Raw genomic sequence first — 15,951 nt, 5'->3', positions numbered from 1 at the left:
TACCTCAGACGATAGTGGGGGTCGGGAGCTGAAGTTTCTGCCCATCTGCTGCCATGCCACCACCTCTGACCCTTCCAGCCCAAGAACACAGGACACACTTGCCAAAGTGGAATCTAACACTTTATTTTATTAGATAAGAGGTCACAAGCCACAGGACTTTAAAGTGCAAGAAATTTCCCTGGCAATAAAGCCACATGTACACCAGCTCCCCATCAGTCCGCACCACCTCTCTGGATCCGTCATCTTACGTGAGGTGGGGCAGAAGTGGGGAGGAGGGTGGGGACCCGTCGTTAGAATCAGGACAGCGGGGACCAAGAACGGCGGCTGGAGGAGCAGGAGTATTAGTGGCCTGGACTTCGCAAGGGGCTGCCAGTGATGCTCGCTGAGGGAAGGCTCAGGGCAGTCTAGAACCAACATGTTTTAAAACATTCCTCATGGTTAGGCCCTTGTCCACCTGTCTCTGGTTTCCCCAAAGAAAGAGTGAGTAATTCAGAGCCTTCAGTTGGGCTCGAGGGCATCCCTGATACACACAACAGACACAAACCACCGGCAGATGCCAGTTTCAGAACTGTGGTGTGGACTGGCCCAACTGCGGGGTGGGGAGAGGCTACTGTCAGGAGTTGTTGGGTGTGTGCTGAGTGTGAGGTACATGTGCCTACCAGTGTGGTGAGGGAGTGTGTATGTGCACAAGCATGCATGTCCCATGCAATTCCCTAAGAGGCAGTATGGTCAAAGGGAGCCTGGCTTCTTTGGTGGGACAAACACTGTGGGGTGGGGGGAGGGGAGTGGTCAGCAAGAACCATGGGAGAAGCTCTGGTTCTTACTCCTGAGGCATCTGTACCTGCCCGGGTACTTTCTACCCAGAACAATGCCCCTGTTCTCAGCACACCAGACCCAAGGCAGCTGTGCTGACTACAGTTTCGGTTCTTGTGTCAATCAGCTCCTCCTGCCTCTCTCAGGTGAGACAGAACTGGAGAATCTTCCACTCTCCTCTTCCTCCTTCAGAGGTGGGATTTGGGCAGGAACCCCAGAGACCTTGGCTCAAACTCCATTCCAATCTACAGACCTTCTAAGAGAAAGTTAAAGTGCTTTGTTCTGCATGGATCTCAGAGAGAACGGTAGTCTGCCTGCACTGTGACACCCTGCTCAATGTGCAGCAGCACCCCCACACCTTCGAACACCACACCAGCAGGTATACAGACAGTAAACCACACAGCGACCTCTCCTCTCTAGTCTAGACTAGACCCAGCTACCCTGAAGAAAGAAGCAAAGCTGCTCCGTGGACCTAGCTTTGAGGAATGGAAGGGCCTGAGGACAAGTGCAGCTTAGTGACTCAGAGTACTTACTCCCAGCCAGGCTCAGCCCACGCTCAGCAGCCTAGGCCTGCTACTACCGAGCCAGAACTTTGGAAGGAGCTGGGTCACTGCCGCCTGCTGCTAGGAGTCTGAAAATGCCCTGCTACCCCACAGTCTATGAGACAGGCCTTTCTGAGCCTCTGGGGCCCGGGCTCTGACTGGCTCTCCCTCTGTACACAGGAGGGTGGCACTTAGCTTTCCCTCCTGCAGTCTTCAATGTCTGCTTTGATGTCACAGAGACCCGTTTCCCTCTGAGTTCTGTCTGTAATGTCTGTCAGGCTCCAGGGACCTGGCTTCATTTAGCAATGCCTGAGAGCTGGGGACACAAGCACTCATGACTGGGAAAGCTAAAATGGCAGTGCTGGTTGGTTCCTGAGGCCCACAGTTTGGGAGCTGAGGAGAATCAAGCATCGATATCCACCCCAGCCCATGGCCTCCTCTGATCTGGAGGGGCAGCTTCTCTCATCTGAACTCTCCTGGGAGACCAAGTCTTCACCGCCTGCTTCCCTTCGAACTGAGGCAGTGTGTCTCCTTGGAATACAGTGGAGGCCTAGTTACAGGAGTGGGTGGGGTTCTCAGCATGGAAGACATTGCAGGAGCTGGAGCAGCAGTGGTGTGTGCCTGAAGTCAAGACAGTGCTGCTACCACAGCACTGCCAGAGGGCCCAGGGGCTAGAAGACGTCGGTCTCCCGCTCGATGCCCACATACTTGAGGGCATCAGCTTGGCTGTACCTATCCCAGAGCAAGGAGGAGGAACTAGTTACTCTGTGGTTGATAAGATGGGGTCCCCTCCTATTTTACTTCCTCCCAATTCCTAGCAGCCATTTGTAATGCTCCTGGTTCTGAGGCAAACACTGTCAAGTAGAGCTTCTCTTCCACCCACTGGAGCAGCTCTAAGCCCCAAAGCAATCCTAACAGCCACTCCTGCCTCATTCCCAACCACCTCACCTATAATCAAAGAAGAGCTCTTCACCAGCCTGAATCGCTCTCTTGGCAAAGATCCCAATGCGGTGATCTCCGTTCACCATGACCACTGCAGAGAGGAGAGGACAGAGCACTACAAACCTGTGCTTAGGATTCTGTGCTGATTCTCTCCAAATTCCCAGTAGAATCAAATGGAAGTAGAATGTAATCATGACAGCACCTGTCTCTCTGCTTTTGAATCCGCTATTGTAGTCAGTGACTTTGGGGGAATAGTGAAGTTTAAATCATGATTGTGGGAAAGCATTTTAAATGTAGTCAGTGAAAAGTGCAAACCACGAAAGGCCTAAAATGATGTCAGCTATCAATCATGAGCGTCCTTGGAAAAACTTAAATGATGAGCCAGGAGGCAGCGGCACACGCCTTTAACCCCAGCACTCAGAAGGGAGAGCAGGCAGAGCTCTGAGTTTGAGGCCAGCATGGTCGACAAAGCTAGTTTTAGGACAGCCAGGGCTACACAGAGAAATACTATCTCAACCAAACAAACAACAATAAAAAACAAAAATCAAGGAGTTGAATGATGGATAAAAATTATAGTGCATGAGGTATTTAGCCCACCCCACTTCCTAGGCTACAGAAGACACACTCACCTTTGGCATAACAGTTGGGGTTCACTGAATGGTTTGCAAAGCGAATTTTGTTTCCTTTCCGGGTAGCATCCACTACAAAATCTACATGACATAAATCAAAGAACATCATGAGTGTCCCAGGAAACGCTACACTTCTGTTTTTCTGGGGGGACGGACAGTCAAGTTCAAGTTCTAGTTCTGTGGCCCAGGGTGGCCTAGACCTTAGCCTCCCTGGTGCTGTGATTACAGGTACGTGCCGTTATACCCGCTTTTGCTTGTCACCTGCAGCTCAGGCTGGCCTCAAATTTGTGGTATTTCTTTTGTCCCGGCCTCTAAAGTGCTGGGATTACAGGTGTGACCCATGTGCCCGGCTTCAATTCCACACCTCTTCAGCTCTAGTTTAAAGTCAGTTAAGTGGCAACAGAAACAATTTAGTCCAATGGGAATGTGAAGCCCAGAATAGCAACAGGAGATGGGAAAAGCACATGGCCTGCCTCCTCTCTCCCACCTACTGGGTAGGGTAACTTCTCAAGTGGAAGTGCCCTGTGTTCCCATTCCAAATACAACTCAGAAATGAACCAGAGCCTATGGGCCTTCCAAGTTCAACCACAGCTTGAAGTATCTGTTGGCCAGACTCAGTCTGACCTGAACCTGGAATACAGCAGAGGCTGCTTGGTGTAAAGGCTTGCACATGATCACTTTGGTATAAAAGGGAGGCCATGCCATACCATTGTTGAGGTTGAAGAGGAAGCTGGACATATATTTATCATAGACCTTCCCTCGCCGATCAGCCTCATCCTGAGAGATGAGCTGGAGGAGTAGACAAGGAACAAGAGGATGTCAGGCTGCCTGCTCAAGGTGCACCTGCCTGAGCTGGGAGAGGCAGTGTGGGGCAGCAAGCTCAGGCCACACTAGTCCCATCTCCACCCAGGCTGGCCAGGTGAAGGTTGGGGAGAGCCAGACACCAGTGCTTGACAAACCGTGGTTTGTTTCAGGACTGCAATCAGTTCTGTGGGATCCCCTGAGAGGCCACATGAAGACTGGGCTGAGTTATTTAGAGATTAATTCACAGAGCCTAACCCACAGAAAATTTGAGAGCGTCTTGTCAGCCCCTTCCCAGTAAGAATGTGGGCTGAACCTGGAGCACTCACCTCACCACAATATTCAGAAATGAATTCATTCTTCTGCACAGACTCCTTGATGAAGGTGCCCCATCCGGCCACATCGGAAGGGGCCAGCAGCAGGTGCTGGGGGAGAGGGAGGTAAGCCTTAGATGACAGGGCGGGTGTGGGTGGGTGTGAGCACTGCATGTGCACGTGTGTGATGGGGGTGGGTGGAGAGAACTACCAACTGCCGGGGAACCTGAGAACAGAGACGGTCCAAACCATTCTGCTCTTGGGGGTAAAAAAACAAGAACCAGAAGTGGTAAAGGAAACAGGACACTTTCTTCCTCTTCCTTGGGGACCTCCCAGGCTGAGTCCTGGCATACACTGCACTGTAGGAGGTAGAAGGGGCAATGCTGGGGCTGGGAATGGAGTCCAGTGGTAAAGTGCAAAGTCTTACACCAGAACGTGAGCATCCACAGCGCATACCGCTCTGCTCCTTTTGGTAGGATGGAAAATTTGATTAATCTGGCCACCGATAGACTCTGTCAAGCACGTTCACATACAAACCCCCTGAGGAGCCAATGGAACAAGGACACCTGGGACCATTTCCTCTTTCCCACTGTGATCTTGACCCAAGAAAAGACCTCACCTTTTTGAGGCCACGCTGGATGCTGCAGTTTTTGCAAGACACCACCTTGCAGTCCCAGTGCTCTGAGGCCCCACAGGTGAGGCACAAGTCAGGGTCACACTCCCGCACTGCCAGATAGCAAGGACACTGCTTGGTATTGCATTGAGTTTTACAGCGACAACCGGGAAAACGGTTCTGGCCTGAGTGGGGAGATGGGCATTGTTAGGAGGCAGGTCCACACCGACGGAGGCCAGACTCAGGGGCAAAACAGACAGACGGTTCCTTCCCCTGAACATCTGGCCTTTCCCCCTTAGACAATGAAGTACCTCCTTCAGGGCTCAGAAGAAAGTTCGACTGGTAAATTTCTTGCCATGTAAACATGAAAAACTGAATCGGATCCACAGAACCCACATACAAAAGCCAGGCATAGCAGCACCTATGCGCTTGTACCCCCAGTGCTGGGAAGCCAGCGACAATGGAATCCTGGCGCTCACTAACTAGACAGCCTTACCCTAATAAGCAAGCCCTTAGTTCCAGTGAGAGATCCCACCTAAAAAAAGGCCAGTTAAGTGGCTCCTGAGGAACGACACCCAAGGCTGACCTCTGGCCGCACATGCACATACATGCACACGCACCAGCGTACTTACACAGATACACACATTACAAACTAATTCCCAACATTCGATAGACAAGAGAGCAGGTGTGACTATTTGGTGTCACCTGGAGATTCCCCAACAGGATTCCCCTCTCATTCCTGTTGACAGAATTTAGAAGCAAGGTGGAGAGAACCCTAGAGAAAATGAATCAGTGCTTTTCACAGTAAATCCTCATCAAAACAAGTATCATTTTGAGAAGCGAATGCATCCGCTCTGCCGCCTCCATCCGCAGCCCTGCCCAGCGCCGGCACTTATCTGCTGTGGCTAAGATCACTATCTGTTCCCTGTGAGGCGACAATCACAGCAGCCTGGGCCCTGCCTCGTGTAAGCCCAGGGGCTGCCAGCAACTGCACAGTCCGAAGCAGGAAAGGTGAGCTGGGTACTTTTCTGCTGACCCCCGACTCTTACCAGATAATATGTAAGCATGTATATGTGTACACAATTATTTTTTAGGTTTATTTATATTTTATGTATGTAAAACATACATACATAAAATATAATATACACTTACAGATTTATTTATATTTTATGAGTGTATGTGTATGCCTGCTTCTTTTTTTTTTTTTTTTGGTTTGATTTTGTGTCCTGGAACTTGCTCTGTAGACCAGACTGGCCTTGAATGCACAGAGATTCACCTGCCTTTTAACTCCTGAATGTGGGGTTAAAGGTGTGTGCCTGCTTATTTATGTGCAACACATGCAGCAGTATCCATAGAGGCCAGAAGGTGGCGTTAGATTCACCCTGAGCTATAGTTACAGGTAGCTGTGAGAGTGCTAGGAACAGAACCCAGGTTTTCTGCTTTTAACTGCTGAGACATCTCTCCAGCCCCCGCATACTTACTTTTTAATTTTAATTATATGCATGTGTCTATCTGTGGGTGAGTATGCACACCTGAGTGCAGGAGCCCTTGGAGGCCAAAACATGGCATCAGATCCCTTGGAGCTAAAGCTGTATTTCCTTATAAACTGCCTGATATGGGTGCTGGGAATTGAACTAGGGTTTTCTACAAGAACAGTATTGCACTTTTACCCATCCCAGCTCCTACTAAGAGATAGACTCCTCGGCTAAGTATGGTGTGGTACACGGCTTTAATCTCAACACTCAGGAGGCAGAGGCAGGTATATCTCTGTGAATTTGAGGCCATCCAGGACTGTGCAGTAAAACCCTGTCTCAATACAAAACAACAACAAAATAAATTCCAGCTAATATGGAAATGTTGAAATGAAGGCTCTTTACCCTGCTCAATTAATGTATGATAAAAAATGTGTTCTAAAGAACTCTAGCTGGGGTAGGTATAGACAGAGTGCTTCCCTTGCAAGTACAAGATCAGAGAACAGAACCCTAGAACCACAACCAATCAGTCTTTAGCTATTAAATAAACACGAAGAATTCTCTATGGGTCCAGTGTGATGGCACACACCTGTAATTTCAGCGGTTAGGTTAGGGACAGGAGAATCAGGAGTTCATCGTCTGGGCCTGAGTTATCAAAAACTCTCAAAATAATTCTGTGTGTATTTTAGGTAAGAGGACAGACAACACAGAAATCAGTGCTTTCCTTCCATTATGTGGTTCCAGGGATCTAACCCCGGCTTCCTGGCAAGTTTGTTTTGCTGCCTTTACCAGCCGAACCACCTCACCGGACCTCAGTTTTCTTTTTTTTCCTTTATCCTCCTCTCTCTCAAGTTTTCTATTTTGAGGCAGGATTTTAGTGTAGTTTCAAGCGACCCACCTGCCTCTTTCTCCCAAGGCTAGGTACTACTGTATCCAGCTAAGCAAATCTGGAGGTGGTGGGGGTTGTTGAAACATGGTAGCACAGGTTGGTCTTGAATTCTGCTCCTCCTGCCTCGGATTCCTACAGTGGATCCAGACCTAGTTAGTTACACACTACCACACTCAACCCATATAACATTTTTTTCCACTTTTATTTTTATTTATGTATGTGTGTATGTCAAGTGTGTGTGGATGCCGGAGGATAGAAGGTGTCGTATTTCCTGCAGCCAAAATTACAGGTGGTTGTGAGCTGCCTGACATGGATGCTGGGAACCAAACTCAGGTCCTCTGGAAGAGCAGAAAGTGCTTTTAACCACTGAGCCCGCTCTCCAGTTCCAACACTTTTAAAAACAGCATCCTAAAGAGGAGACTGCGAGTGCACCTTAGGAAAGCTTCTGCTTCTCACTTCTCATAGCTGGAAAAGGTGGCGCATACCTGTAATCTCAGCTATCTAAGCCGGTGGACAAATGAAAATACAGAAAGGGGTGGCGGAGGGAGAGAGTAAGCCTAGGACTTGGAGTGCTTTTATAAAGTAGAAAAGGGGTTAGAGAGATGGCTCAGCAGCAAGGGGAACTGACTGCTCCTCCAGAGGGCCTGTGATTTATTCCCAGCACCCACACAGTGGCTCAAGATGGTCTGTGACTCCAGTTTTGGGAATCTGACTCCCTTTTCTGACCTCCTTGGACAACAGGTATGCCCACAGTGCAGACATACATGCAGGCAAAATACTTATATACATAAAATAATAAAATGTCTTAAAATTAAAAACAGTACCAACCAATTCCCACAAGTATTCCAGATGGCTCACACCTCCCTTCCCTGTGGGATGCCTGAAGCACAGCAAAGGGATAGCAAAGGCCTACAGGCAGCAATGGGGCAGGAGGGAGCCCGGACACTCAAAGGCCACCACTTTGGTAGATGATGGTGAAAGCAGGGTGCTCTTACAGTCTGGGCTGCACTGGCAGAACTTCTCACAGAAATTCTGGGTCATGATGCAGGGGCAGGTGCTGTCACAGGGACGGTCCGGGTGGTCACAGGGTTGGTAGTTATACACCTGTGTAGAAGAGTTATCTAGAAGAGAGTAGAGAAGGACACTATGACCAGGCTCCCTTGATGCTCTACCCTCCGAATGTTCCAATGCCTCAAGTCAAAGCAGGCTTGTCCTAACGTGACCTTGGACACACTGAGCACCTGATGAGGTGGCTGACCCCCGTACACAAACATGTGAGGTTTCTGCTTTGAGGGCAGGGTATGGAGATGGCCTGAGATAACAAGGTACCTACTCTAAACATGAAAAGAGGTCTGGCACTGGCAAACAGCACACTAGGAAACTCAGAGACCACAAGGCCGTAAGTTTATCTCCTGAGAGGGTATCTCAGCTGTAGCCACTGGCTCAGCCCTTGAGATGCTGCAAAGAAATCTGCAATCTGCAGAAGCAGCCAGGGTCAACTGGAGAGCTATAGGTGTGGCAAGGTGATAACCACAGGATGAGGTCTCAGTCTGAACTGTGTGTGTGTGTGTGTGTGTGTGTGTGTGTGTGTGTGTGTGTGAGCATGCGCGCATGTGTACACATGCGGGATGAAGCCCATCACCCTGAACGTGCTGATCACATACTCTACTCTGATCTATCCCCCATCTTTCTTCAACTGAACTTACCTTTCTTCAGCTGAATTTTCCTGCAGTGTGCGGCCCACAACCTAGGTGAAAAAGAGAGCCAGGATAGGTCTGCGTCGCTGTCCTCTGTAGATGCAGACAAATGACAGGGTGCCCTGCTCTGCGGGACAGTCTGACGACTGCGAGGAACCTTTCTAGAGTTCCTTAGCAGGAGGCACCTACCCTGGTAAGCAGAATCTAGAGCCTGCTTAACAAAGCGAAACTCACAAAGTTGTCTCTTATCACACTATTGCTTCTTCCTCTTCCTGCCTTCTCCCCTTTGCCAGGCAGAGCTCTAAGCTGCCAGGTGGGAAAGGCTTTCAGTGAGAAAACTGACAGGGAAGAATGACAGGAATTCCTTTGCAACTGGAGCTAGAGCCACCTCCTTTCTCTGGTTGGTAATACACATCAGGGAATGATTTCATTTTTCAGACAAGTTCTTACTATGTAGACCAGGCTGGCCTTGAACTCACAGAGGCAGAGCTGCCTCTCCCTCTCAAGTACTGGAACTAACCGTGCACAGCTGTTAATTTTCTTTAACTTTCAATCGATAAACACTGTTATGTAACTCTGAAAAATAACACATATAAACATATAAAGAAAAGGAACAAGCCAGGCAATGGGGGCGCACCCAGCACTTGTGAGGCAGAAGCAGGTGGATCTCAGTGAGTTCAAAGTCAGCTGGGTCTACACACTGAGTTCCAGGATAGCCAGGGCTACACAGAGAAATCCTGTGTCAGAAAACAAAAACAAAAACAAAACAAAACAACAAAAAAAAAGGAACAAATTCCTCAAAGTTGGTAAGTGGGGATGATGGTCAACGCCCAAGAAGGGGAAATAATTTTAGTGTATAGCTACAGCCCCCACGTACTACTGGCGAGAAACTCAGAAGAAAAGTCAGACAGTAGCTCGAGAGTCCTCAGCGTGGGCAACAAGGAGGGGCTGGCCCTCGTCACAGATCCTCAGGGAGTGCTGAGGACACTGGCTGCCATCTGAGTGTCCCAATAGGATGGGCAGGCTCTGCCCAGTGCAGTGAGTGGCAGGAGGGGGGCAAGGGCGACACCGAGGGGAGGGCAGACCACAGACAACCCAGCCAGCAGAGTGTGTTGTCAGCCTTGCCTGTGTTTCCTTTTCTTCTTCTGGGAAGGGTTCATGAGCTCATCTGTTGGCAGCTTCAGGATAAGTGCCTCCTTGACAGCAAACTGAAAGACCTGGAAGAGAAACCAACCGGACCTGTCACACTGCTGGGGCCAGGTGACCAGGCAGGTGACTGGGCAGGTGCTGGACTTGTGAAGGATCTGGGCTTCACAAACAGCTAACTGGGCATCTTTTTAGTCAGGGAGAAGCAGGGTGCGGCTGGGGTCACTGGCTCTGAAGGTTTACTTAGACTCAGGAGGCAGAATTTCTAAACACGGCACTGCTGCCCACCGTCACTGGTTTCCATCCTCCACTCTTCAGGCAGAGCAAGTGGCTAAAGTAGCTCTACCTTTTTTTCAGGAAGGGAACTGCAGTTGCTGAGTGCTGCCTGATGGGAAGGGTGTCACTGGGCTAAGCACTAGCTCCCTCTGTTGGCAGAAAGGTAGCAGACCCCTGCTGTCCATCACGGCAGCACTTCAGCAAGGCTTCATCCTTTATAGCATTTATTTTTTGTTTCCTTTCCCTCTCTTCTCTATTTATCCTCTTTTGGACTATGGAGCCTTCTGATATCCTGCAAAAACTATAAACAGTATGAGGAAAACATTCCTTTAAAAAACACATAAATTCTACAGACTTTTAGGTTAAGGAACCTGTGCTGTGGGGTGGCAAGATGGCTCAACAGGAAAAGCTACTGCCAGGCAACCGTGATGACCTGAATTCAGTCCACAGATCCTATTGTTTAAGGAAAGGACCAGCTCCCAAAAGCTGTTCTCTGCCCTCCAAGAACTGCTATGGCACATGCACATCACATACTATACACCACACACAAACACAAATACACATGCACACACACACACACACACACACACACAAGTAATAATAAAATTTTAAAAAGAAGCCATGTTGCGAGCAAACAGATATGGGCTCCGAAATGGAAGTGCCAATCTCTTCTGCTCATAATTCTCTTCACTTGTCACACAAAGGAGTATGAAACAGGTTCTCAACCCCTTCTGTAATACCAGGCCTAGTAATGCTCGAGAATGTGCTCCTAGCAAAAGACCAGAGACCTGCAGAAGCCAGGGAGCCATGTGACCAAGGATCTGGCACTGGGCCCTTCTCACTGGACAGACTGGCTCAGGCACCTGACTCTCAACTCTGGTCTGTACTCCTCTCGTCACCTTTTCTTCTGAAGAATTTCACTACATTTTCATTTATCCGCGCTATATGCACGTGTGTGTTTGTGTAGGCATGTGTGCACTGCAGTAGAAATACGAAGGTTGGAAGACTACTTTCAACAGGTGGTTCTTTCCTAATGTGTGGGTCCTGGGGAATCGAACTTGGGTCATCATGCGCCTTTACCTGCAGAGCCATCTTAACTGTCTGCAGTCTTTTCGTGCCTCTGGAACATCAGTGGCTATTGTCAAACTGCAAAACCAGGGATGTTATGAGAGAGAAGGCTGAGGTCTGCACCCAGGTTGGGGGTGGCAATTAGAAAACCCAGTGATAGGAAACCTGTAATAAAGCATGTGAGGAAGGGCTTGGTGTGGAGGCACACACTTTTAATCCTAGCACTTGGGAGACAGAAGCAAGTGAATCTCTGAGTTCAATGCCATGCTAGTCTACACAGTAACCTCTATACCAGTCAAATCTGCTTCAGAAAATATGCATATGCATATACACACATTCTCTCCCTCTCTCTCTCCCTCCTTCTCTCTCTCTCTCTCTCTCTCTCTCTCTCTCTCTCTCTCTCTCTCTCTCTCTCTCATACACACACACACACACACACACACACACGGCACAAGGCAAGGAAGAGAGCAGATGGTTTGTGATCAAGGCCTCTCCATGATCTAGAAGGAGAGATGTACAAGACCCTGAATCAAGACACTTTCTGGACACAGCCTGCTAAGATGGTAGCAGAGATGGGCAGTAAGGAAAGGAGCGCCCACACCCACCCTGCTGCTCCCAGGAAGTACCTGCTTGCAAGTCTTTGTTCCCAGAAGCCTGGCTATTGAGCAGAAATTGTTGAAGTAGGTGCCATGGAAGACGCGGAAAAGAGATTCTTCAGCCCCAGTCCACTCCACAGGCTCTGAGGGGGCTTCCACAACACAGAGCTGAGGTGGGGCTGGACTGGCTTTCTGTTTCGTGGGGGTCTGACAGCGAGAGTTAGCCTCTGGGCAAGGGAGGAAAACATAAAGGTGTGGAATGCAGCTGCTGGCCCCGTGTTGGAGCACATCATTCTAATCGGAATGGAAACATCAGCCGTTCCATTCCACGGACACACTCCTGTAAATCCAGGCAGTCAGCAGGATCAGAACAAATATGAGGCTAGCTCGGCCTACACAATGTGAGTGCGCTCTCGTGCTCTTGGGTGTGTGTGTGTGTGTGTGTGACTTTCATTGTTTCCAGGTAAATTGGTAGAAAGAGAGTTTTTTCCTTTTTTGGTTTTTCAAGACAGGTTTTCTCTGTATAGTACTGGCTGTCCTGGAACTCACTCTGTAGACCAGGCTGGCCTCAAACCCAGAGACCCACCTGCCTCTGCCTCCTGAGTGTTAGGATTAAAGGTATGCATTACTACCACCACCCGGCAAGAATTAACAGTTTCTAAAAGGTATAAATATTAAGAGCTGGACACTGACCCTGGTCATTTCTTTACCTGAAGAGCTGGAGGCCCAGTCATTGCCTGTGTCCCTGTCACTGTCTCCTTCTTTAGTCTCAGACATAGCAGAGGCAGATGTATTGGAGCAGGATGCACTGACCACATGGTGCCTTCGCCGGCGGCGCCCAGAGCACTTGGACCGAGGGTTATGGAGCATGGCATACTCCTTTGCTCCTTCCTGTGGTGAACATATTACAGGTAGGAAACAGGGACAGGCACAGGCCGCCATCACAAAGCTTCATCTATAATGGAACTTTGGTTTTATCTGTGCCATGTAAGTGTGAGCAGATTATGAAAGTAGCCAAACATCCACAAACATGGAAACACACATTTTCACAAAAGAAGTGCCATAGAATCTTGAAAGATACAATCTATACATCTTCAGCTTTGAGTGATATATGAAATTCATTCACTGTTAGTTATCTGGGATTAAAGAACATCTCCTACAGATGAAACAAGGGTCAGAGGGGATGAAACCTGCTGAAACTTGCTGAAACTTGTTCCATGTTCTAGGGTAGATACATGATTCAGGCTCCTTTCCCTAGGTCACTGCTTTTCACATGTGACCACAAAGCCTGTTTCAGTACACACATGTGCAATCTCTGGATTAGATTGTAATCACGGTTTAATGTAGAAGCTTCTCCCTAAATCTACATATGAGACTTTGAAGAATGCATAAACTAAAACTCAGCCTGGTCACCTGGTTCCTACAGATGTCTACCTGTTCCTTCTGTGACAGCACACACCCACCTACTCCATTAGGTCAAACACACAGCACTGGCTGCTTACATTCCATGTCTTCCTCTTCCTCTTTTTTCCAGTGCTGGGACATGAAGTCAAGGCTTTGTACATGAAGACAAGTGTTCTACCACTGAGATACATTCGAGCCCTATAAACAATTAGCCCAAAGTACTGCTTACCATAAATAAAACCAAGGCTACGGAGCTAACTTCTGAGAATCCTAGGATCGAAGAATAAGGCAACCAACGCTCTGAGAGAAGAACTACTAAGTACAGAATATGGATCATCTCACAAGACTGAACTTCCAAAAAGAAGTTGCAAGGGCGCTGGGCAGTGGTGGGGCACACCTTTAATCTCAGCAGAGGCAGGTGGATCTCTGTGACTTTAAGGCCAGCCTGGTCTACAAAGAGAGTTCCAGGACAGGCTCCAAAGCTACACAGAGAAACCCTGTCTCAAAAAACCAACCAAAAAACAAAAAAAAGGTGCAAGGGCTAGACACCAGCACTTGGGAGGCAGAGGCAGGCAGATCTCTGGGAGTTTGAGGCCGGTGTGGTTTGCAGAATGAGTTCCCTGCCAGCACGGGAAACATAGTGAGTCCTTGTCTCAAAACAAACGCGAAAAGAAGAAATGAATGATGGAATTATTTGAGGTAAAAACAATAAATAGCAAACAGCCAAATATGGTTTCTGACCCCATTTCATGAGATGATATGAGTCTGGAAATGAAATCTAAATAGATAGGCTAGGGATGTGGCTCACTGGAAGAAACATACGTAGTAAGTAGGATGCCTTGGACCTAATCCCCAACTCCCCACACATATCCAGATAAAGACAGAAAAATACTTCATGTCCAGGAAGGTCTCTTTCAATTTCTTTATACATTAAAAAATGTTCTTTGCGAGCTGAGTGCAAGCCTGACGTGGTGGTGACCCCAGTGTACAGAAGCAGAGACAGAAAATCAGAACTTTCAGGGCTAACCTCATCTACATGAGTCTAGAGCTATACAAAACACTGCCTCAGAAAACTAGCTTTCCCTCACACCAACACTCCAAAAAAGGTGGAGGCATGGTGGTGCATGCCTATAATTCCAGCATTTGGGAGGCTGAAGCAGGCTCCTGAGCTCAGGCCAGCCTGAGCCATATTTGAGACTAGCCTGAAAAAAAAATGGTCTTACTATAAAAAGCGAAACTGAGCTGGGAAAAGCTCAGTGTTGGAGCACTTGCCTAGCCTAGCATGCATAGGACCCAAGTTCAATTCTCAGCACTGTAAAAAAAAAAAAAAAAAAAAAAAAAAAGTTGAAGAAAAAGATTTACAAGCATTGGTTTCTCTCCAGACTGCTTAAATCCTCTGCCTTCCACTGAGGCCTTTAACTGGTAAACAAGTGAGTTCTCAGCTAACGCTCTGAAGCCTTGCTTTGGCCAGGCTAGACATCTTGTTATGATAATACAGTCTGTAAGGGAAACACGAGCTGAGGGAAGAGAGCCCAGCGCGTTTGAATGTGTGCATCTGGCTATCGAAGTGGAACAGACATGTGCGGGGTCTTTGAATGGCGACTCTGAGAAGGATGACGCCCTGTCGAGGGCTAAATGTTGACATTACATTGGGGAAAGACCTGGAATAATTAAAAAAGCATGGGCTATGGATTTAGATCAAGGCCTGAATTCCAAAAATGTTATAAGTATTAACTTTATTAATAAACTGTGCAAAATATGTGACTTTTATAACCCCTAACTTCTTCCACTTTGGGGAGCTGCCATGAGGATTAACAGACAATGCATGGTAGGGGGCAGCAGAGGGCTTGATACAGGGGAGGACTTAAGGCCTGAGTTGGAGAAAGTTAATTCATTTTGCTATAACTAGACAGCCCACTTGAGATGAGCAACAAGTAACGTTTGCTGCCATGTCCCTTCTGTTACCCTGCTAAAGATGTTCCCGAAGGCACGTGGCTTTCCACTGCGGTTTTAGCGATGGCAGAAACTGTATCTAGGTACACACATCCTTTGTCTGAGCTCAACCTATTATGTGGAAAGCTGACTAGTGACCCTCCTCTGGGTGTTGTTCTGACTAGTACTATACCCCACCCACCCCCTCTCCAAGGTTACCTCGAGCAATTAATCATCTCACTGTAGACTAACAGAACCCAAGAATATCTGCTGCCCTTCAGATAACACTGGTATATATAAAATTTCCTATTATTGTTCATCATCTCACACAAATCATGTAGACTGCTGAGGTTTAAAAGCAGTATGTCCGGGCAGGTGCTTTACTATACAAGCACTTGAGTTCCACCCCTAGGACTCACATAGTCGGAGAGAACCAATGCCCCAAATTCTCCTCTGACCTCCATACGTTCTATGGCACACACAGAGTAAATGACTGAAATGTATCTGCCTTCAGAACTACAGAAACAAGCCTCAGAAGACCGTGACCACTGAGACATGCCAGACAGCGAGAACAGGACACAGGCCCCAAATGACTAATTCCTCACTGAGCACACATCCTCCTGTTACTGCTTTCCACCCATACAAGCCCTCTGTGCTTCCGAGGGTCCTAATGTGGGACCCTTGGCCACCTCCATTATAAGTGAAGACTTGCTCTTTTGTTTCCAGCCACTCCAACCCAAATAATCACACAGAAACTATATTAATTAAAACACCATTTGGCCAATGACTCAGGCATATTTCTAGCTAGCTCTTACAT

At 48.1% G+C, this 15,951-nt stretch overlaps 1 protein-coding gene across 4 annotated transcripts in view; it reads right to left on the bottom strand.

Annotated features, from left to right (window-relative positions):
• Window positions 1-107: 107 nt before the first annotated feature.
• The window catches only part of Ezh1 (enhancer of zeste 1 polycomb repressive complex 2 subunit), a 36,533-nt gene continuing 20,689 nt past the window's right edge, over window positions 108-15,951 (bottom strand). For 2 of the 4 annotated variants that reach the window (XM_048445696.3, XM_048445697.3), the window contains exons 11-21: window positions 12,509-12,689; window positions 11,829-12,025; window positions 9,838-9,929; window positions 8,722-8,762; window positions 8,011-8,136; window positions 4,661-4,839; window positions 4,057-4,152; window positions 3,634-3,715; window positions 2,927-3,007; window positions 2,304-2,388; window positions 108-2,087 (exon numbers count right to left, since the gene is read on the bottom strand). In XM_048445696.3, coding sequence (XP_048301653.1) covers window positions 2,027-2,087; window positions 2,304-2,388; window positions 2,927-3,007; window positions 3,634-3,715; window positions 4,057-4,152; window positions 4,661-4,839; window positions 8,011-8,136; window positions 8,722-8,762; window positions 9,838-9,929; window positions 11,829-12,025; window positions 12,509-12,689 — 1,221 coding nt within the window. In that variant the 3' untranslated portion in view covers window positions 108-2,026. The remainder of the gene's footprint in view (window positions 2,088-2,303; window positions 2,389-2,926; window positions 3,008-3,633; window positions 3,716-4,056; window positions 4,153-4,660; window positions 4,840-8,010; window positions 8,137-8,721; window positions 8,763-9,837; window positions 9,930-11,828; window positions 12,026-12,508; window positions 12,690-15,951) is intronic. The other 2 variants (XM_085695812.2, XM_048445698.3) reach the window with 2 other exon arrangements.

Source organism: Myodes glareolus, chromosome 9 (genome assembly GCF_982192425.1).
Source record: "Myodes glareolus chromosome 9, mMyoGla1.1, whole genome shotgun sequence".
Taxonomy (NCBI): domain Eukaryota; kingdom Metazoa; phylum Chordata; class Mammalia; order Rodentia; family Cricetidae; genus Myodes; species Myodes glareolus.
The sequence above is the reverse complement of the archived record's forward strand: the minus strand, read 5'-3'. Positions and strand labels throughout refer to the sequence as shown.